The following is a 23,662-nucleotide window of genomic DNA, read 5'->3' on the forward strand; positions in this document are numbered from 1 at the left end:
ACGCAGGAAAGTAGTAGATACTGGCTACCCAACTGGTCTCTTGGTTGAAAAGACGAAGAAAGCATGGTGGATGGCGAAGGGTGGGGGAAGTGGACCTATCTCTTGGTTGAAAAAGGAAAGAAAGTGACGGGTGTTGGGGGACAACGCAAATGAGAATGAGCAGGTCTAGATTTCCTGTGCTCACATAGGAAAATGTCACCGAGGAGATAAAAAATGGGGAAAATGCAGACATGCTGCCTGAGTATTTGCCGCTCTCGGCAGCCACATCTGCCTCACCACTTTATGCCCCTGCTGTCCATATGCCCATATCGCTACCGTTAACGTAAAATCACATGAAGCATTAAGCAATGCCACCTAATGTCACTATAAGTAATGGTCTAGTGCCGTCGATAAATTGAAGCAATGCCACCACCATTTTATGAAGTGCTTCTGTCTTGCTTTATTTCCCATGAATTGTGTTTTTGCAGTTACACTTAACTCTCACACCACTAACATTGCTTCATCCCAGTGGAACTACACAAATTTAATTGCACATTTACTGACCATGTGCTATTCTCATGACAGTAATACTAATGCTATTGTTCTGCATGTTAATCTAGTGGCATTGTTGATGTGATGTGATGCTACTTACTTAAGGACTCTTTATAATGTCAATCTAGTGCCAATTATAACACAATAGATGCTGATGTTAATCATACGCCACTGCAAATATCTGTCACTGTTTAAATAACCGTATTTCGTATTTGCGCAAACAGGGATGTCTGTCTCCATATCATTTTGGGATGTCTGTCTCCGTATCGTTTCTATCCGCGCAATCAAAAGCACACACCTCAGTTTTAGTACAACTGCGCAAAATGAGATGGCTATCCCTCGTTGTCGTCGTCTAACCTCCAGTCTTCAAGGTATTCCTACATTGGTAGTAACTAAGGTAGAATGACCAACACAATCTAAAAGAAGCTGATTCGTACGTTTTACTTCCTGATTCCAGTGTAGGGACGAGAAAAAACAACTGCATCCTAGTCCAAAATGCACTTTCTACCAGTTCATCCATGGACCGAGGACTAGCTGGCATGGCTGCACGGTGATTTTTTGGACAGGTGTGCGGACAAGAGGCATTGTGTTCTGCTTATTTCTGCAAATAACGGTGCTTAAATTTAGTGGAATGCACAAGCATTTCAACTGGTCAGTACACTGCATGGTTCAGTTCAGCATTCCAGCTGAGACCACAATTATAATTGGTTATTCTGGAATGAGAGAACCTAACCCTGGATGGTGGCAACAAGAAAAAACCAGAGTGAACTCCAGGAAATTTAAGCCTGCCGGGAGGCCCTTTGCTCAGAGAAGCCTTGCTTCTTTTTTCCTGATTTGTAAACCTTCTCACAACTTTGTCTTTTGTTGTGAACTAGTATATGTTTGTTATGTTCTATGAATCATTGAGATGTATAAAATTGCTTAACTTATGATTTTCAAGTTTTTTATGAAGACGAGTTTAATGTGAGTGTTCCACATGAGCGCTGGACTAGCGTGTGAACGTTTGGAATTTATTACATTATGGCCTCAATTAACTGCATGAACCGCTGTAACAAGATACATAGTTGCTTATATGTCAAACAGCAGATTGTTGATTGTTAGCTGGTCGATAGCCTAGTGTTGAAGCGAGCTGAGCCAATGTGTCGTGTTTTGCACAACTGCTTACAAGTGGGGTAGCACCAACAGTGTTTACAAGTACTTATGTATACGTCGGCGCACATTTCTCGAACGAGTGCTCTATTTCATCAAAACACACACTGCTCGTATGATAAACCGTGAAAACTTATGTCTTACCATGCCATATTCATGAAAAAACTAGTGAGGACGCATCTGTTTCGGCAACAATTACGATGGTTCTCACATGATTCACAGGCACACAAAAGTAGCAGCAGTTCCCATAGACGGATTCAAACAGAGTACTAGCCCCAGAGGGGTCGATAACAGGCACGGTTCGGATAATTAGACACAATCCAAACTACTATTAAACACTAGCTGGGGAAACTATTTCATGCCTCGATCTAATTTGGGTTGGACACAAGACGGACCTTGCCATGAACATCATTGAGGATGTCCCGCAGCAGCTCAATCCTGTGAACCTTCATGAACACAACCTTGTGGCCTTGCCACTAATAAACTTGTTTGTGGAGGCATGCCACATCATCTTCCTGCGTAAGCTTGGCAAGAACAATATGCCTCACAAACAAAGGAGTAGCTTTGAACTTCTTGTGCTTCAGTACACCCTGAACAACACGTCTGACAACAGTGAGGCTGGAATACAACTCTTCATTGGTATAACCGCAAATGGCTTCCAGGATCCAACAACCTAAGAACTTTGTTTTCCCAGTGCGTATATTCAGGTCATCCGCCTCATAGCGAGTGACATGTACAACCACACAATCCTTGTCTGCATCAGGGTTCTAATTGAAACAGAAACAAATTCTGAATTACTTTTCAGTATAAGAAACACAAGTTATTTAAACCACTATGTATAGCATGGCCTCGAAACTAATAAAATTTTGCATTATTAATCACCGCATACTTAGATGAAAAACCACAATCGAGATCGGCAAAGAAGAAAATCACCTTGGGAAGCTCAGCGGGGGAGGGGGACACATCCTTGAAGGGGGAAAACTGCTCCTGCAATGCCACGGGGGTTGTAACCTCAAACGGGGCGTTGACCATCTCAGTAGTGGCCGTGAGCGTATCTGGGGTCGGCTCGGTGGCTACCTCCATCTTCTTGGAGCTCTCTGTCTCGTGGGGATCAGCCTCCCGCGTCTGCTCCAATATCGGCAGATCTTTGCCTGGTTCTCCTTGGTCCATCATGAAACTGACGAATACTAAACACAATCGCAATGATAATGAAACAAAAAAGAGAGTGAGGACCGGTTACTGCTTTGCAAAAGTTCTTTTTTTTTCTCTGAACGAAAATATACCAACATCACGGATCCGCTTACCTTCCCTTCGTTGGGAGAGAAGAACAGTGGCAGATGCGAGTGTTGCCTTTCTTGAAGACGGTGAGGGAGAAGGGGATTCAGCGAAGAGTGAAATGATGGTTGCTTCGTCCGTCAAACTTAGACTGCAGGGGGGGGGGGTTGTGATACGACGGCTCGTACTACCGCGCTACGACCGGGGTGACTCTCCGCCTGCATACTGCCTTCTAATTTGGTGGATGGCATTTGGGCCCGCGCACTGCACGTCCCGCATGTCGGTGAACAAAAGTATAACGGCATTCAGTAGAGGGAGACGTTTCAATGACCTAGGAGGAGCCAGAAGCGGTAGAGTGTCTCCACTGTACTAGTAGTAATTGTTTTCCTGGGTAGCTCTAGAGTGTCTCCACTGTACTAGTAGTAATTGTTTCTCTGGGCCCAAGACAAAACAGCCCATCCACACTAGTAAATAGTAGAATCAATTCAAAAGCCCTATATTTACTGAATGAGAGGCGCTACCCGCACCCAGCACACCGCCCCCCAAAAAAACCTGGGTGCTCTTCTTCCTCCTCGCTCCCACCCACCTCACGTCAGCTCGCTCCACTCGTACCCCCAAATTCCTCACCTCACTCCTACAGAAAACCCCAGCTCCCCTTCTTCCTCAATACTACAGAAAAAACCTCAGCTCCCCTTCTTCTTCACTCGCACTACAACTAGGCTCGTCATTCGTTACTCTGCTCAAATCCATGAGTGCGATGCGACGCCTCGGGGAAAATGGAGTCGCCTGACCCCAGCGCCAAGAAGATGAGGCTCCCACCAACGGCGACGCATGTTGTAGATCCCGCACGTGGCAGCACGGGGAGAAGCGGCGACCCTGCCCCCACCGGATCCCAGGAACCCGTAGAATCTCGGGTGGACCGCATCAGCGATCTCCCGGACGCCGTCCTTGGGGAGATCATCTCGCTTCTCCCCACCAAGGATTGCTGCCGCACCCAAGTCCTCTCAATTCGGTGGCACCCTCTATGGCGCGTCGTGCCCCTTAATCTCGACTGTCATCAGCTATCTCTCTTCAATGATTTTGAAATCCCCAGAGCCATCATCTCCTCCCACCAGGGCTCCGTTCAAAGCCTCTGCATCCCGTCATGCTACCTGAGCAAGCATACCATGCCCTGCACGGTGGACGCCTGGCTGAAATCCCCTGAATTCACAGAACTACAGCTGCTTGAGTTCTACTATTCCCCTGGAAATCACATACCACATACCGAACGCCATGAACTTGTGCCCTCAGCACCGATGTCCATCTCGCAGTTTTCCTCCTCTCTCCACACCGCCACCTTTGCACTGTGCTACCTACCAGACAATATGATACTAAACCTTCGACTCCCATTTCTCAAGAAACTTTCACTTGTGCGGGTTCGTATATCGGAGGCCTCATTGCACAGCATCATCCACTCCAGTTGCCCTGCCCTGAAGTGTTTGGTGCTTATTTTCACAATTAGAATCGGTTATCTCCAAATAAAGTCGCCTAACTTGTAAGAATTGGAATTTCTTTTGATGGAAGGAAGCTCGTCATCCAAGATGCCCCTTCACTTCAAAGGTTGATCCTTGATTCTAGTTATTGACCGTTGCAAATAATCGTCCTCTCTGCGCCTAAACTAGAGACCTTGGGTGTAATACATGATCTCTGTGCTCATTTCAATATGGTGTTTGGCTCCACAGTTCTTCAGGTACTTTATATTATCATCTACACTTGTAACCATAAGCTGCATGTTAAATTTCTGCCCATAAGTTATATATCATCTTGGAGTACACATTTTGTACTAATATTATGTTCTATGCTCAATGAAGAGTTTCTCCATGGATGGCCTATCAATGGTGCTGGATTCTGTCAAGATCTTATATATCCAAATGATTAGTTTTGATCTGAACAAGATTATTGGCTTGCTGCAATGCTTTCCATGTCTGGAGAAGTTGTATATAAAGGTGATAATTTCACACGCACATTGGAAGCCCGCATATAGTGTACTAGAATTAACCGTTCAGCTGTTGCTCTTTCGACACTCTTTTTTTAGACCTTAACTGTTTTCAATCTTCATGTCTATTTAGGCAACAGGACGGGGTAAGAAAGTTATAACCAATCGGTGGATTCGTAAGCATCGGGGTTTTCTCCCTTCTCATGAGATTCGGTTAAAGACAATAACGCTAGAACGATATGTAGCCAACCATGCAAACACTAGATTTGTCACATTCTTCCTGCTGAATGCAAGGTTACTATTGTCCATCAGGCTTAAGTTTATCAGCAGCATGGTTTTGACAGATGGGTATGTCGAAGAGCAAAAAAAGGAGTTTCAGGTGGGCAAAAGAGCATCTGAACATGCCGGGCTTCTATTTACAACATATTGTGGTCATAATCCAGTAAATTTTACGACCCAGGATGTTCATTCTATGGACCTGACCAATCCATTTGACTGTGACTACCGAAAACAGTGCTGGAGGTAGATATTGTTGCCCTTTTCAACCTGGGTTTTTTTGTAAACCTGATGAACAATTAACCCTTGTGCTTTTGTACAGTTTGTAAGCTGGAGTTAGATGTTCCTGCCCTTTTCAACTCGGCTGTGACTGTCATATTTTCTTTGAAACAAGGCATGGCTTGCCATTCGTTTAATTTAGAGTGAAATATTGTAACAAATCCCAACCAAGGGACATAACATCACTCTTGCCGGCTGCTTGAGCTCACTGTGCATTACAGAAGCCAAGTGATTAGCCCCCACCAGCACCCACAAACTTATTTCGAACTAGCACATCAAATGGGCTGTAAATTTTCATAGGAAAGGCTGCATGACCATGACATATTTGGATTCTGACATTTGGGACCCACGAGGAAATAGCCTAGCCAGTCAACAAATGATTCTGCCTACCAGCCGTTGGATTGACATCCAACATCTGTCGTGTATCTTCTATCTCTTGTCTTCTTCCTCCAGCCGCCCAAACCGAACCACCCCGTCGGCTCCGCCTGCTCCTGCATCCCATGGCTGGTTGTGCCTCCTCCGCCCTACCGTACGTACCCTCCAACGTTGGCCAGTCCCTCCCTCTATTCCCCCACACGTCTTGTTATTCTCCGATGATGTCAGCCCCAACACGCACCCGCACCCGAACCAGTCAACCCTCGTACTCTCCTCCGCTTGCGACTGGACCGGCACATCTTCTACAGCTCCTGTTCGTTCCGTCCGAGGCCTCGCCATCGTCCTCCGCCTTGCGGCCTTGGTTCGCTCATCGTGCATGGTGCGCCGCCCTCTTGCGTTGTCAACGTCGTCAACAACCGAGAGGAACAAGGAGATGACTGTACGTGGAGAGGATGACAGTAGGGACCCACCAGCGTCATGGCAGTACGCAAGCAAGTGCCTATGTATTACAAGCCCAAAAATATGGTTCCTCCTAATGGTTGGACATCTTGGGCTCACGCCATTGTCAACGTAGCCAATAAACGAGAGAATTACACTACGAGCGGCTGACACCAGGGACCCAGTAGGTCGCGCAGTTTTTTTTAGGAACAAGCAGTTGTTATTTATACTAGTTTTAGCGACGGATCAGTGTAACAATGGGGTTGTGCGGGGGCCGTGGCCCGTCTAGCCAGGGTTTTATTTATGTATACCACATCATGAGCCCAGTTGTGTTTTTTTCTTGCTGAAAATGGCTAGCCCAGTTCTATTTTTTAAAAGAAATACCCAAACAAGGCCTACTTGCTTTATCGGCCCTGCTGGGCTGCAAATCTTTCAAGACGACGAGAGTTTCATTCGGTTTGCCCAGAAATGGGTTGTACATTTTTAAAACACATCAAACCGGGAATTAATTTCAATTTTTTTCATTACAAGATTTTAGTTCCATTGATTTTTATGCGTGGACAATTATTTGGATTTTATATTTATATAAATTATTTTTCAAAGTAGTTTGAATGTGAATCGATATTTCTGGATTAAAAAACAGTTGACCGCACCGAAATATGCAAAATTTCTTATACTTTTTAACCGTGGCCACAATATGGGGTGTAATGCTAACAAAAAGAACATGGGCTCCAAAAAAATTCTTAAGAATTAGCAAATGGGATGTACATTATTAGAAATAATGGCAGATGGGATGTCTATTGTTTTCCACAGATTTGAGGATAACTTGTGCGCCTACTACAGGTTGACGCGTATGCTTTCATAAAAAAAGGTTGACGCACACGCAACGCCCTGTGAACTTAGTCAACACACGAGAGCAGTGACTGTTGGATGTCCATCCAATGGCCGTCGTGCTTCTTCAATCTCTGCTCTTCATGCTCCAGCCGCTCAAACAAGCGCCGGCGAGACTACCTGCTCCCTCCTCCCCGCGGCCGGCTGTGCTGCCGCGCAGGCCTCACCGCCCCACCGTACTCCCATCTCTGGCCTAGCCATCCCTCTACTCACCCACACCTGTTGTTATTCTCCGGCGACGACAGACGAACCAGTAAACCCTCGTATAGTCGTACTCCCCTCCGCGTGGGAAACAACAGCCGAGTCTTCCCTGCCTCCGTGTCGTTCCCTTCCTAGGCCTCGCCGTCGTCCACCGCCTTGGTGCTCTCGGCCTGGTCAACGTGATCAACGACCGACATGCATCTGAAGTGGACTGTACGTGGAGAGGCCGACCGCTGGGTCCACGGCCGCATGCAAGGAAATGCCTCCTTATTACGCGCAAAATAATGATTCCTCCACCTGACATCAGGGACCACCGAAAGGGCCTCTGTATTTTGCGAAAAAAACGTTACCGCCGTTGACAGCTCAGACCCACCAGCTATATCTTCGCACGCAACAAAGTGCCTCCTTATTACGCATAAAAAAATGAATACTCCCCCTGCTAGCTAGGACTCACCTTGGTGGCAGGCTGACTTGTGGGCCTACTAAGTTGACGGGGACAGAGGGCTTTGTCAACTTAGTCAATATGCACGATTCTAGCTCCAGTGACCGTACGATGTCCATCCAACGGCCGTAGTGCTTCTTCAACCTCTGGTCTTCTTGCTCCAGCCGCCCAAACCAGCGCCGGTCGTGCCTCGTGCTCCTGCCTCCCATGGCCAGCTGTGATGCGGCGGAGGCCTCACCGCCGCCTACTACTCCCACAGCTGGCCAGGCCATCCCTCTACTCACCCACACCCCCTATTATTCTGCGGCGACGGCAGCCTCACACCGCAGCGAACCAGTGAACCCTCGTACTCCTCTATGCATGGGCATCTACTGCCGCGTCTTCCCCGGCTCTGTGTCGTCCCCTTCCTAGGCCTCGCCGTCGTCCACCGCCCTGGTGCTCTCGGCGCAGCGTGGTCAACGTGGCCAAGGAACGGCTTCCATCAGACGTGGACTGTACGTGGAGAGGCTGACAGCTGGGTCCACGGCCGCAGTAAGGAAGTGCCTCCTTATTACGCGCAAAATAATTATTCCTCCACCTTACAACGGGGACCCACCGGACGGGCCACCGTATTTTGCTAAAAAATGTTTCCCCCCTGACTGTTGGGACCCACCAGCTACACCTTCGCACGCAAGGAAGTGCGTCCGGGCAAAAAAACGATTCGCCCCCTGACTGCTGGGACCCACCAGCTACACCTTCGCACGCAAGGAAGTGCGTCCGGGAAAAAAACAAAACGATTTTCCCCCTGACTGCTGGGACCCACCAGCTACATCTTCGCACACAAGGAAGTGCCTGACAGTCGGGACCCACCTGGTCGAAGAGTACGTAGCATTGTCATTCTGGTCGCGAATGTGTACGTACATATATACTGGTTGATGTAGAGGCGCGCATGTGTCGTAGTAGAGGCCCGCACGTAGCATGTATACGTACATACAACGGCCAGTGTGCAAGAAAGAAAATACGACCACGTATGTGTACATACAGGCGGGGTCTCGAACACCTACTCGCGCATATATACCTACGGCCATGGCTCGTGTACATTGGCTAGGTCGGAACGGAGAAAAACAACGTCGTCGTCGTGTTCATGGGGAGCCAACCGGCTGGGTCAGAACGGAATGCATCGTCGTGTTCATCGGGAGGTCTTGGACGGAACAGGCGATGGAAACAAGGCCTGGCGTACCGCAGAACAGAGGAAACAGCCTTGTGTTCGACCGGCCACGTTCGAAACAGGATCCTGTTCATTGGGAGGGGTCTGGCGTACTGCAAAACGGAGGAAACCGACCTCCTACGGTCGAAACGGGGGTCCTGTTGATCGGGAGGGTGTGGCGTACTGCAAAACGGATGAAATGGACCTCCTACGGCCGAAACGGGGGTCCTATTGATCGGGAGGGGTGTGGCGTGCTACCTCTTGAGCACTGCGTTGGATTTCCCGAAGAGGAGAGGATGATGCAGTAAAGTAGCGTAAGTATTTCCCTCAGTTTTTGAGAACCAAGGTATCAATCCAGTAGGAGATCACGCACGGGTCCCTCGTACCTACACAAAACGATAGCTACTCGCAACCAACGCGATTAGGGGTTGTCAATCCCTTCACGGTCACTTACGAGGGTGAGATCTGATAGAGATGATAAATAATATTTTGGGTATTTTTGATATAGAGATGCAAAGTAAAAAAGTAAAAGGCAAAGTGAAAACAAAGCAAATAATAAAGTAATGGAGATTGATATGATGAGAATAGACCCGGGGGCCATAGGTTTCACTAGTGTCTTCTCTCAAGAGCATAAGTATTCTATGGTGGGTGAACAAATTACTGTTGAGCAATTGATAGAAAAGCGAATAATTATGAGATTATCTAGGTATGATCATGTATATAGGCATCACATCCAAAACAAGTAGACCGAAACGATTCTGCATCTACTACTATTACTCCACTCATCGATCGCTATCTAGCATGCATCTAGAGTATTAAGTTAAAAACAGAGTAACGCCTTAAGCAAGATGACATGATGTAGAGGGATAAATTCATGCAATATGATAAAAAAACCATCTTGTTTTCCTCGATGGCAACAATACAATACGTGCCTTGCAACCCTTTCTGTCACTGGGTAAGGACACCGCAAGACTGAACCCAAAGCTAAACACTTCTCCCATTGCAAGAACTACCAATCTAGTTGGCCAAACCAAACGCATAATTCGAAGAGACTTGCAAAGATAACTCAATCATACATAAAAGAATTCAGAGAAGAATCAAATATTATTCATAGATAAGCTGGATCATAAACCCACAATTCATCGGTCTCAACAAACACACCGCAAAAAAGGAAGATTACATCGAATAGATCTCCACAAGAGAGGGGGAGAATATTGTATTGAGATCCAAAAAGAGAGAAGAAGCCATCTAGCTACTAGCTATGGACCCGAAGGTCTGAAGTAAACTACTCACACTTCATAGGAGAGGCTAATGTAGAAGCCCTCCGTGGTAGATGCCCTCTCCGGCGGAGCTCCGGAACAGGCCCCAAGATGGGATCTCGCGGATACAGAAAGTTGCGGCGATGGAATTAGGTTTTTGGCTCCATATTCAATCTGACGGAGGTACGTAGGTATATATAGGAGGAAGGAGTACGTCGGTGGAGCAACAGGGGGCCCACGAGGCAGGGGGCGCGCCTAGGGGGGCGCCCTCCACCCTCGTGACCTCCACGGCTGTTCCTTGGAGCAGGGTCCAAGTCTCCTGGATCACGTCCGGTGAGAAAATCACGTTCCCGAAGGTTTTATTCCGTTTGGACTCCGTTTGATATTCTGTTTCTTCGAAATACTGAAATAGGCAAAAAAATAGCAATTCTGGGTTGGGCCTCCGGTTAATAGGTTAGTCCCAAAAATAATTTGAAAGTGGAAAATAAAGCCCAATATAGTCCAAAACAGTAGATAAAGTAGCATGGAGTAATCAAAAATTATAGATATGTTAAACGTATCAAGCATCCCCAAGCTTAATTCCTTCTCGTCCTCGAGTAGGTAAATGATAAAAAAGAATTTTTGATGTGGAGTGATACTTTGGTATAATTTCAATGTAAATCTTCTTAATTGTGAAATGAATATTCAGATCCAAAAGATTCAAGACAAAAGTTCATACTGACATAAAAGTAATAATACTTCAAGCATACAAATTAAAGCAATCATGTCTTCTCAAAATAGCATGGTTAAAGAAAGTTATCCCTACAAAATCATATAGTCTGGCTATGCTCTATCTTCATCACACAAAGTATTTAATCATGCACAACCCCGATGACGAGCCAAGCAATTGTTTCATACTTTAGAAATCTCAAACTTTTTCAACTTCCATGCAATACATGAGCGTGAGCCATGGACATAGCACTATAGGTGGAATAGAATGGTGGTTGTGGAGAAGACAAAAAGGAGAAGATAGTCTCACATCAACTAGGCGTATCAATGGGCTATGGAGATGCCCATCAATAGATATCAATGTGAGTGAGTAGGGATTGCCATGCAACGGATGCACTAGAGCTATAAGTATATGAGAGCTCAAAAAGAAACTAAGTGGGTGTGCATCCAACTTGCTTGCTCATGAAGACCTAGGGCACTTTTGAGGAAGCCCATCATTGGAATATACAAGCCAAGTTCTATAATGAAAACTTTCCACTAGTATATGAAAGTGACAACATATGAGACTCTCTATTATGAAGATCATGGTGCTACTATGAAGCACAAGTGTGGAAAAAGGATAGTAGCATTGTCCCTTCTCTCTTTTTCTCTCATTTTTTTTATTTGGCCTTTCTCTTTTTTTATTTTTTTATGGCCATTCCTTTTTTTTTATTTGGGCTTCTTTGGCCTCTTTTATTTTTCATAAAGTCCGAAGTCTCATCCCGACTTATGGGGGAATCATAGTCTCCATCATCCTTTCCTCACTAGGACAATGCTCTAATAATGATGATCATCACACTTTTATTTTCCTTACAACTCAACAATTACAACTCGATACTTAGAACAAAGTATGACTCTATATGAATGCCTCCGGCGGTGTACCGGGATATGCAATGAATCATGAGTGACATGTATGAAAATTATGAAGGTGGCCTTGCCACAAATACAATGTCAACTACATGTTCATGCAAAAAGCAATATGACAAAAGTAATGCATGTCATATGAACGGAACGGTGGATAGTTGCATGGCAATATATCTCGGAATGGCTATGGAAATGCCATGATAGGTAGGTATGGTGGCTGTTTTGAGGAAGGTATATGGTAGGTGTATGATACCGGAGAAAAGTGCGTGGTATTAGAGAGGCTAGCAATGGTGGAAGGGTGAGAGTGCGTATAATCCATGGACTCAACATTAATAAAAAGAACTCATGCACTTGTTGCAAAAATTTAGAAGTCATCAAAAACAAAAGCATTAAACGCATACTCCTAGGGGGATAGATTGGTAGGAAAAGACCATCACTCGTCCCCGACTGCCACTCATAAGGAAGATAATCAATAAATAAAATTGTGCTCCGACTTCATCACAAAGCGGTTCACCATACGTGCATGCTACGGGAATCACAACCTTCAACACAAGCATTCTTTAAATTCGTAATCACCCCAACTAGCATTGCTTTGATATTATCACCTCCAAATCTCAAAACAATTATAAAGCATCAAACTTATCTTAGTATTCAACGCACTCAAAAGAAAGTTTCACAAATCTTGAATACCAAGTATATTAACATTAAGCAAATTACCATGCTATCAACAACTCTCAAAATAATCTAAGTGAAACATGAGAGATCAATAGTTTATTTAAAACAAATCCACCACCGCGCTCTAAAAGATCTAAATGAAGCACTACAGCAAAAAATTATTACGCTCAAAATATATAAGTGAAGCACTATGAGCAAACTATCAAGCTCAAAAGATATAAATGAAGCACATAAAGTATTCTAGCAAATTCTAAATCATGTATGGCTCTCTCAAAAGGTGTTTACATAAAGGATGATTGTGGCAAACTAACAAGCAAAGACGCAAATAATACAAGACGCTCCAAGCAAAACACATGACATGTGGTGAATAAAAATATAGCTCCAAGTAAATTACCGATGGAAGTAGACGAAAGAGGGGATGCCTTCCGGGGCATCCCCAAGCTTTGACTTTTTGGTGTCCTTGGATTATCTTGGGGGTGCCATGGGCATCCCCAAGCTTACGCTCTTGCCGCTCTTTGTTCCATAATCCATCAAAAGAATTCACCCAAAACTTGAAAACTTCACAACACAAAACTCAATAGAAATCTCGTGAGCTCCGTTAGTGAAAGAAAACAAAACACTACTTTAAGGTACTGTAATGAACTCATTCTCTATTTATATTGGTGTTAAACCTACTGTATTCCAACTTCCTTATGGTTTATAAACTAATTGATTAGCCATAGATGCATTGAAATAAACAAACAACACAAAAAAAAACAGAATCTGTCAAAAACAGAACAGTCTGTAGCAATCTGTAACTAATGCAAACTTCTGGAACTCTAAAACTTCTACCAAAATAGGACGTACTGGAGAATTTGTTTATTGATCAGCAGCAAAAAGAATCAATGCAAAAACTCGTTCCTGTGATTTATTGAATTTTTTCTCGTGAGCGCAAAGTTTCTGTTTTTCAGCAGAATCAAATCAACTATCATCATAGCTTATCCTATAGGTTCTACTTGGCAGAAATACTAATTAAAACATAAAACCACATCTAAACAGAAATTAGATGGATTATTTATTCCTAAACAGAAGCAAAAAAACACAAAATAAAATTGGGTTGCCTCCCAACAAGCGCTATCGTTTAACGCCCCTAGCTAGGCATAAAAGCGAAGATAGATCTAGGTTTTGCCATCTTTGGTAGGCAATCCATAAGTGGCTCTCATGATAGATTCATATGGTAATTTATTTCTTTCTAGGGAAGTGTTCCATACCCTTTTTTAAGGGAAATTGGAATCTAATATTCCCTTCCTTCATATCAATAATCGCACCAATCGTTCTAAGGAAAGGTCTACCAAGAATAATAGGACATGAAGAATTGCAATCTTTATCAAGAACGATAAAATCTACGGGCACATAGTTCATATTTGCAATAATAAGAACATCATTAATTATTCCCATAGGCTTTTTAATAGTGGAATCCGCAAGATGCAAGTTTAGAGAGCAATCTTTAAGGTCACGGAAATCTAGCAAATCACACAAAGTTTTGGGAATAGTGGAGACACTAGCACCCAAATCACACAAGGCATGAAACTCATAATCTTTAATTTTAATTTTGATAGTAGGTTCCCACTCATCATAGAGTTTTCTAGGGATAGAAACTTTCAAGTCAAGTTTTTCTTCATAAGATTGCATCAAGGCATCAACAATGTGTTCGGTAAAGGCCTTATTTTGACTATAAGCATGAGGAGAATCTAGCATGGCTTGCAACAAGGAAATACAACCAATCAAAGATCAATTTTCATAATTAAATTCCTTGAGATCCAAAATAGTGGGTTTAGCAACATCAAGATTTTTATTTCTTTTAATCCCACTTTCATCAATTTCATCATCAAGATCTAGAAACTCCGAATTCTTAGAACGCCTTCTATGTAAAGGAAGATCATATTCAGTTTCATCAAGATTCATATTGCAAAACAAAGATTTAATGGGGGACACATCAATAACTTTTAGATCTTCATCTTGATTTTCATAGGAATCGGAAGAACACGCTTTAATAAAGGCATCTTTGGAAGCATGCATCCTAGCGGTTCTTTCTTTGCACTCATCAATGGAAATTCTCATAGCTTTGAGAGAATCATTGATATCATGCTTAGGAGGAATAGATCTAAGCTTTAAAGAATCAATTTCAAGAGAAATTATATCAACGTTCCTAGCCAAATCATCAACTTTAAGCAATTTTTCTTCAAGCAAAGCATTAAAATTCTTTTGTGAATTCATAAACTCTTTAACACTACTCTCAAATTCAGAGGGCATCTTATTAAAATTTCCATAAGAGTTGTTGTAGGAATTTCCATAATTATTAGAAGGATTACTAGGATAAGGCCTAGGATTAAAATTCCCTCTATACGCGTTATTTCCAAAACTATTCCTACCAACAAAATTCACATCCCTAGATTCATTATTATTCTCAATCAAAGTAGATAAAGGCATATCATTGGGATCAAGAGAAGTATTTTTAGTAGCAAACATCTTCATAAGTTCATCCATCTTTTCACTTAAAACATTGATTTCTTCTATAGCATGCACTTTTTTACTAGAACATCTTTCGGTATGCCATTGAGAATAATAGGCCCCCCAAGATCCAACCGTTATGTGCAGAAACGCATGGGAGTGGAACTTCCGGTGGCGCACCCGGTAGTACCGGTTTATCAAAACAAACCGGAACTACCGCACAACCACCGCTCAACTACCGGGCCATATACACAAAGTAAACTCCACATGCCGGTAGTTGGAGCGGAGGTTGGACCGGAACTACCGCTGCGCCAGCTGTTCCTGGGCGGTGGGGTCTGAGGTGGTACAACCGCCGTGAACACCGGTAGTACTTGTTTATCAAGGAAAACCGGAACTACCGTTCCACCATCGGTCTACAACCGCACCCAGTACAGAAGGGAGTCACCCTAGAGCGGTACAATAGGCGGTGGTAAGACCGGAACTACCGGCCGCGGTACAACCGCTCAAGGAACCGGTACAACCGTCAAGAGCAAGACTGCACAGAACAAAGGATGGGGAACCTCTCTCTCCTCGAACGGAGGGTATATGGTGGGTGCAGAGAATGTGTACGTGAAGGATTCACCCAATACTTTCCGATGCGGATTCTCTCTTAATAGTACGGATATCCTACGACCAAAGGAAATAAAATGTCGGAGACTCCGTCTTCGATCTTTTATGCACAGAGGGAAACCTAACCGTCTTGCGCCACACAAAGTGTACCTGAGAAAACTATGGTGCACGATTAGTCCACGTGTGTTGTCATCATCACCAAAACCCTAAGGCAAAAGATGCTCTTACAGGGGGGACCCTCGGTCTCATGGGGGAGTGGGGATATCGGTCGTCACCTATTTGCCTGGGTTGAAAGAGAGGAGAAAGAAGACTTTCGTGGAGATGTGACCTGATCTACCTAATGTAATATGGTATTTTTGTTGCATATATGAAAAATACAGTAGACCACTTGCTCTAATGTTCATGTAGAAAAAAGTGTATGATGCAAGGTCGAATGGGAGACCGTGTGCAAGCCCACTAATCTGGGTGGGTTGGGGTTCTCCACCTACACAAGTTTTCTCATGCTCTGAGATTGTAATGGTTGTGGTTAAAGTGGACATCGCTGAAAAAAATCTTGGTGGGGCTTGGGAACACATGCAATAGGGAGGACATGCTTCTTTTCCACTCCCTGGCCAAGGTTACCATTGAAATTGATAAGATAGAATTTTGGGACTCTCCATGCTTGAGGATCAATGCTCGGGAAACATGGCTTCGCTTATTCACGAGATTTCCAAGAAGAAAAATTGGAATGTAAAGCTCAGCCTTCAACATAACTATTGGATAGACCAAGTCGACACTTCCAATGGCATGACGACCGAGCACATCAACAAATTCTTCAAACTTTGAACACTTCTCCAACATTTCAACCTTCATGAAGGGGTTGAGGACTCCATTGCTTGGAAACCCACTGCCAACTTGTCCCATTCTGCTAATTCGGCCTACCGCACCCAATTTGTCGGTACCACGTCGACTATATTCAAATCTGCCATGTGGTAGCCTTGGGCACCCGTGAAACGCAAGCTATCTATGTGGCTAATCTCCAAAACCGGGTCTGGAGAGCGGACATGTTAGCCAAGTAGGGTTAGCCAAATTTGTGAGGTTTGTCAACTTTGCAAGCGTGGTCTGGAGACGGTGGCTTACCGTCTTCTCAAATGCCGCTTCTCCACATGGATTTAGAATATGATCAAATTTTGGCTCGGTTGACACGACCTCAACACTGTTTCCCGGCAATGCTTCTATCCCGCCATTGAGTGGTGTTAGGTGGTCTCATACCGCAATGACAACCTTTCAAAATCCACCGCTCTAATCCTCATGCCTCTTGAAAAGTTTGGAACAAACAAAATGCTAGGGTCTCGGAACACCTTCACGATGCCCACCACTGCCTTCTCCAACATCAAGAAAGAAGCACACACTTTTGTATTGAAGTAGGGGCATATCACCTTAGAGTCATAATCCCAGGTGAGTAAACTTCCACATTCGGCGCCAAGTATCTCACCTTCACGTGCACACCGCCTGCTCGACGCAATTCCCCACACGCCCGCCAACTCACCAACCTCCCCGATGGCAACCGCCACCGCCGCGACCGCCCCTTCCACCTCCTCGTCACTCCTCCTCCGCCGACCCCTCCCTCCAAATTCCACAGCCGCGTGCTGCCTCGCGCCACCACGGTGCCGCGCGCGCCTCCGCACCGCGCGCCAGGTTGCCGTCAGCAGCGTGTCCCCATCCCCATCCCCGTCCCCCGACGTGGCGGATGAGGAGGCCACGGCCGCGCCCAAGCTCGGCAAGCGCGTGCACGTCACGACGCCGGTCCGCGTCTACCACGTCCCCAAGGCGCCGAACCTGGACCTCCGCGGCATGGAAGGTGTGGTCAAGCAGTATGTCGGTGTGTGGAAGGGCAAGCGCATCACGGCCAATCGCCCTTTCTCCGACTGGTCAAGCAGTACTCCTTTGTATGGCTACGGTCAGTATTTGTCTGTAATTAAACCTCTTCTCCTTGATCAATGATAAAACATGGCAAAAAAAAATACCAATTTGTTTGAACAACAAAAAATCGTCAGACACCGGTTTAAAAGAGTTCCAGCCATACATTATTGTCACTGTTTCGGCCATTACCGTTCGTGTTAAAAATGAAAATCAAGGTAGTAGAGATGCAAAGGGCTGGGACACGAGACAGCTCCCTTTGGCTCCTGTGCCGACTGCTGAGGGCCTTTTGTTCGTTCGCTGTTACTCCAGCTTTCCAGCTTTGGTTGTTCCGTGACAGTGCGGTAGGCCCCCCGCTGCAGTCGCACTGATCAAATACCACGTACTTTTGTCTTTGCTGCGTGCTCTGAACTTTGGATTCCGCTGGTCGAAAATACCGCGTATTTTGAATCTCAAACCGCCCTGGTCGCCAGTGCGAGGCTTTACCGTTGGGTACGAGATGGAGGTGACGTTTGCGTTGCGACGGTGGCATGCGCGGTCAAATGTTGAGCCAGGGTCAACGGATCAAGGGTGACGGACACGGACGCATGGTCCATTCTATCCGGATATGATTCGAAAAAGAAACATCGTGCGTACTCACCAGCTGCAGTTCAATTCTCCATGACACGTGAAGACGAGATTCTCTCCCCGTTGAGGCCAAGGAAGAATGACGACGCTGCTACCGCTGCTGCAGCCAAACTCGAATCATCATGACACATAGCTTTGGACGTGCTCCCAACACAACGGTCGATTCTTTGCGTTCAAAAAAAATACACACATATACAAATAGAAAATGCCGGGTCTCAATTTGAATCGACCCGGCTACAAACAACCAGAGGTAGTGGGCGGAACCATTCGGCGTGCCCACAACGGCTTTCTCCTGTGCGCACCGTGCGCCGCTCGGGCCGCGCACAGTCCCCGACGCTCGGAACAGCCCCAAAATTTTGAAATCCCCTCGAGCTCCCTCTCTCGCTCACCAGACCCCACTGCCATTGCCAGCAGCCACTACTAGTACAAAACACACTCTCCGAGGCGCACTTTACTGTAATCCACTCGCCCCAAAGCCGTGTCCTGTGTGCGCTCAAACGCCGGACACCACCTCAGCTCAACTCCGGCCCACCCCCACCCTCACCACCGCCCCCGCTCCACCCTCAAGCCCCAGGTCCCGGATCCGTCACTGAGCCAATGGGTCTCTGCCTCAGCAAGAAGCAGCAGCGGCGGCAAGAGGAGCAGCCGCGCAATGCGGCCAAGAGGAGCGGCAAGGACGCCGCCCCGCTAGCCACGGAGGAGAAGAGGGCGCCGACGACGGCCAAGCCGGCGCCGTCCAGGAAGGCCACTGCGCCCAGGGCGGAGGAGCCGGCGGCGGACAAGCGGACGGTGTTCGTGGTCAAGGCTGCGGCCGCCGCCGCGGCTGCCGAGGTGGCGAGCGGCGGGGAGAGCGACGGGGTGAAGAGGGCGCCCCCCGCTCCGGCCGCACCGGTCGAGGAGGCAGCGAAGCCGGCGGTCGTTAGCAGGGTGCCGGTGCGGACCTCCAGCTGCACCAAGGAGGAGGTGGACGCGATTCTGATCCAGTGCGGCCGGCTCAGCCGGAGCTCGTCGGCGTCGGGGAAGGCGGCTGCGTCGGGCGAGAGCGGCGGGGGCCATAGGAGGTACTCTGGATCTAAGAGGAGCTACGACTTCGACCTGGAGAGGAGGGCTGGGGGCGTCGACGACGAGTGCGACTGGGACAGGCTGGGCGGAGGCGCCGCCGCGTCGAGGCCCTCGCCGCGCCGGAGGACGCCGGACCGTAAGCGGTCGGCCAGCCACGAGAGCCGAAGCGGTGCCGGGAGCGGGAGCAGGAGAGTGAGCCGCTCGCCCGGACGGCGCGGCGAGGGTGCAACCGCGGCGGCGAGCTCCGTGGGCGTCGAGCGGTTTGCGCGGCAGCCCGGGAAGTTGGTGTCGGTCCCGGCCCGAGAGAAAGGGCGCGCGCCGTCGCCGGTGAAGGCTGCGCCGTCTGGGAAGAGGTACGCGTCGCCAACCCTGAGGTCCAACTCCCCCGCAAGGGCGGCGGCCGTCGCGAATGAGAACGCCGGGGTGCAACCGACGCACGGGCCGTCGCTGAGCCGAAGCTCGTCGAGGAAGGCCGATAACTCGCCGTACCGTCGCAACCCCATGGCGGAGCTCGACGAGAACGCACTGGCCAACAACCACCACACCACCAACAACGGCAAGCCCCAAAATCAAAAGGTACGGATCAATAAAAATATAAAATCTTCAGTATTTAGAGAATTTTAGCCATCATTTTTGTCCACTAAATTGCTCAAATCCTTCAATTATGCGCGCAGAAACCCATCGAGAGTGTCGCCGCCGTTTCACAGAGGTTGGGGGAGCGCTGCCAGACTGCGAAGGACAAGACGGAGATCACGGAGGAGGCCGTGGCGCCGGACACCAAGGCACCGTCCGCGAGGATGAACGCGACGCACACGGTGAGCATTGTGGCCGAGAGCGTCGTCAACAACACGAGGGCGGGGCCTGGGTGCCGGTCGTCGCGGCGGTCCTCGCGGGACTTCGACCACAGCGGCAGTTCTTTCGCCTTCGTGGAGGATTCCGTTGCGCCAGACACCAGAGCGCCGTCTTCCAAGATCAACGCGACGCACTCGGTGAACATTGTGGCCGAGAGCGTCGGGAGCACAAAGGCGGGGCGGTCGTCGAGGAGGTCGTCCCGAGACTTCGACCACGCCTTCCTGAATGAGGCCATGGCGTCGGAGACAAAAGCACCGTCGTCCAGGATGAACGCGACGCACACGGTGAGCATCGTGTCGGAGAGCGTTGCCAGCCAGAAAGCCGGGCCGGCAGGCCGGTCGTCGAGGCGGTCATCCCGCGACTTCGATCACAACGGCAACTCCTATGCCTCCCTGCTCCTCGAAGACATCCAGAGCTATCACCAGCAGAACGCCAGCGACACGGCCGTGGCGGCGCCGGCGTTCTCGCTCCCGGCGTGCGTGTCCAAAGCCTGCTCCATCCTTGAAGCGGTCGCGGACCTCAACTCCTCGCCGTCGGAGAACAGGAGCTTTGAGCTGGACCGGTCGGCCGACGACAAGGGGTCGGCCAACGTGAGCTGCTACAGCGCCGGGAAGGCGGCGGCGGCGGGCACGCACGTCGTCGAGTCCGAGGTCGTTGTCAAGGACGACCTCATGGAGCCGAGCCTGCACAAGTACGTGTCCGTGCGGGACATCCGCGGCGAGGCCGAGCCGCAGGAGTCCGCCGGGAGCAACAGCTTCGCCGGCAACCCGTGGACGTGCTCGTGGGAGCCCAATTCCGTCGACTCCACCGACCGGACGTGGACGGCCTCGCAGTCCAACAGCGACGATGCCGAGCAGCGCAGCGGCGGCACGGTCGGCACACTCGAACAGTCTTGGCAGAGCAAGCAGGAGTCCGGTGGCCGTGCGTGGTTGGGCTCTGACGGCAGTGCTCAGCTCGGGCGCGGTGCTCATCGTGGCGGCGGCGGCGTCGCGCGATCCGATGTTCGTACTGCATCAGCGAACTCTTCTAGCGCTTAGCAAATGCCAAATAACAATGCTACTGTCATTTTAGGCCTTCTTGATAAGTTTTAAACTTGTAATGGCAAGACGGGTTGCTGTTCTTTGATTCATTTGATAATACCTTTGCGATGTTCTTATCCTTGGTAATCTACTGATGATATGCCGAGAGCTTTACTGGAAGTCTTTTTAGTCAAAAATCGCTCACGCAAACACGCAGTTCGCTTGAACTACGAACATGAAACTTCTGAAATGGATTGCGCACCTTCTTCTTTCCATGAAAAAGTTGTATTTTCCTATGTTCAATTCATATATCATGTGCTCGTTATGTGTTTGAACACCTCTAATTTGTTGAAACGAGTTATCAGACCCATCATATTTAGATAGAGCGACCATTACGTGATGAAACAACAACAATCCAAGAGCAATTAGTTCACCCAGTAACTAATATATAGCTTATTTTAAAATACACAACCGCAGTGCTTTCATAGCTCAGTTGGTTAGAGCACCCGTTTAGTAAGCGGGAGGTCTTGAGTTCAACTCTCAATGAAAGCAGTTTTGTTTGCTTCATATGTTTTTGACTAAGTTATCACAGATTTTGGCTTCCTAGACGTACTCAGCAATATTTTCATATTTCTATCACAGCATCGTTTTTATTCTAGAAAGGCAACGTCTCTCATTTTTTCATGAACTTCTAGGGTCTCTTTTGATTCACGTGATCTGTAGAACACACGAATAGCAAAACATCAAGAGTAGAGTGTCATCTCCCATCGAATCCTACATGAATTTGCATTGGAGAGTGTTCAATATCACGAGAAAAACAATAGAATTTTAACAAGATGTCTGAGTGGATGGAAATATTCCTCCAAAACAGAATGCAATGCCTTCCTTAGGATAAAAACTTCTCTATTTTTATCACTGCATTATTTCTATTCTAGAAAGACAATGTCTCTCATCTTTTTCATGGACTTCCATGGTCCCTTTGATCCACGTGACCTGCAGAACACATGAAGAACAAACCCCAAGATTAGAGTGTCATCTCGTGTCTAATCCCTCATGAATTTGCATTGAAGAGTGTTTAATAACACAAGAAAAACAAAAGAATTGTAACAGGATATTTGAGTGGATGGAAATTTTCCTCCAAAACATAATGCAATGCCTCCCTGAGAATAAAAACTCATAAAGATTTCATCACGTGAATCAAATTATGTGCATATGATGAAAAAGCGAAAGATTCAAATCCTCCAAAAATTTCCTTATTTTTTTCTTTGAATCAAAGAAGCCCTAACTATGTTGAGCTCATATTTGTAACATGATGCTTTCTCGATGTTGCAATCTCGCTTTTTTCGAGATAACAACATGAATTACTGATCAGTTACAAAATGAGGAATACAAAGATTGTTTAGAGGGTTTATGAACCAAACATAGTGTCAAACCTCGGAAGAGTTTGCCACTCCAGCCAACCGATGGGCTTCTTCGTTCGCTTTTTGTCATCCATGCAGGAACCTAGGCACTGTGAATTGTCATCATTGAACTTCAATCTTCTTCATGATCATGCAATTAATAAGTCATCTGATGAGAATGGGTTAACTTTCAACAAGAGCATTTTAATTTCGTCAATCTCTTTTTGGACAAGGTTAGCACATATTTTGGCTTTGTAAACATAGCAATACCGAGCAATATTTTCCTACTTTTCACTACATCATTTTTATTATATAAAGACATGATCTCTTCCTTTTTAGTGAACACCAGTTTGTTTGAGTGTTAATGAACTTCTAGAGCCTTTGTTGGTTTGAGTGTTCCTTAAAACACAAGAATGAAAAGCAAAACAAGATTGGAGTCTCGTATCGTATTGAATCCTATAATAATTTGCATAAAACGTGTTTGATATGGAAGGTAAGAAAAAGAATTGCTACCAGTGGTCTGAGTGGATGAAAAAAATCCTCCAAAATATCGGTTGCATTTACTGTTGGGAAACGTAGTAGAACAAAAAATTCTCCCTACGATCAACCAGGAACACTATGAAGATGTGGTTTGGATTGGATCATTACCAACTCCGAGTTGCAGTGAAAGAAGAGTCGGTGTAGATCGTACTTAAGTCCCTCAAACCATAGATGAACGATTCCTCGAACGGAAGACTGAAAATATGAACTCTCCACAGATTGCAAGCGTATGGTCTTCACGATCCGTCATCGCTTCGTTGTCCAGAGCCAATCGTTGCTGGAGATTTACAAGGAAGATATTAGAACCACATTGGGCTTCTAGTTATGAGGATTATAGAGGATCTAGATCTATCTCTAACTAAAACAACTAGAACTAGAACTAGAGAACAAGAGGAGGCTCCAAAAATTGTGTGTCCATAAGTGCCAAAACCTCTAGTATATATAGGTTGGGGGGAGAGGAGGGGGCGCCACAAGGCGAAAGGATCTCCTCCTCTTGCGCCATCCATGAGGAGGGGAAGTCCCCCTCCAATTTGGCATCCCCCTTCCTTCTCCATGAGGAAAAGGGGGCGCCACCCCTATTGGGCCCAAGTGGCCCAATATG

General features: G+C 46.8%; 2 protein-coding genes and 1 non-coding gene across 3 annotated transcripts; all 3 read left to right on the top strand.

The window, feature by feature from the left end:
- Window positions 1-17,169: 17,169 nt before the first annotated feature.
- On the top strand, window positions 17,170-17,645 carry LOC119361017 (ferredoxin-thioredoxin reductase, variable chain, chloroplastic-like). The gene has a single exon (XM_037626418.1). It carries the CDS (start codon window positions 17,202-17,204, stop codon window positions 17,643-17,645), a length of 444 nt encoding a protein of 147 aa, XP_037482315.1. The 5' UTR covers window positions 17,170-17,201.
- Window positions 17,646-18,569: 924 nt separating this feature from the next.
- On the top strand, window positions 18,570-21,301 carry LOC119364927 (nucleolar and coiled-body phosphoprotein 1-like). Its single transcript, XM_037630501.1, has 2 exons — window positions 18,570-19,826; window positions 19,925-21,301. The coding sequence occupies exons 1-2, from the start codon at window positions 18,786-18,788 to the stop codon at window positions 21,137-21,139; spliced, it is 2,256 nt and encodes a 751-aa protein (XP_037486398.1). The 5' UTR covers window positions 18,570-18,785; the 3' UTR covers window positions 21,140-21,301.
- A 298-nt stretch (window positions 21,302-21,599) lies between these two features.
- Window positions 21,600-21,673, top strand: TRNAT-AGU. Its single transcript has one exon. It is a non-coding gene; the product is annotated as a tRNA-Thr (tRNA).
- The last annotated feature ends 1,989 nt before the right edge of the window (window positions 21,674-23,662 follow it).

The sequence above is a fragment of the Triticum dicoccoides genome, chromosome 2B, assembly GCF_002162155.2.
Source record: "Triticum dicoccoides isolate Atlit2015 ecotype Zavitan chromosome 2B, WEW_v2.0, whole genome shotgun sequence".
Lineage (NCBI taxonomy): Eukaryota > Viridiplantae > Streptophyta > Magnoliopsida > Poales > Poaceae > Triticum > Triticum dicoccoides.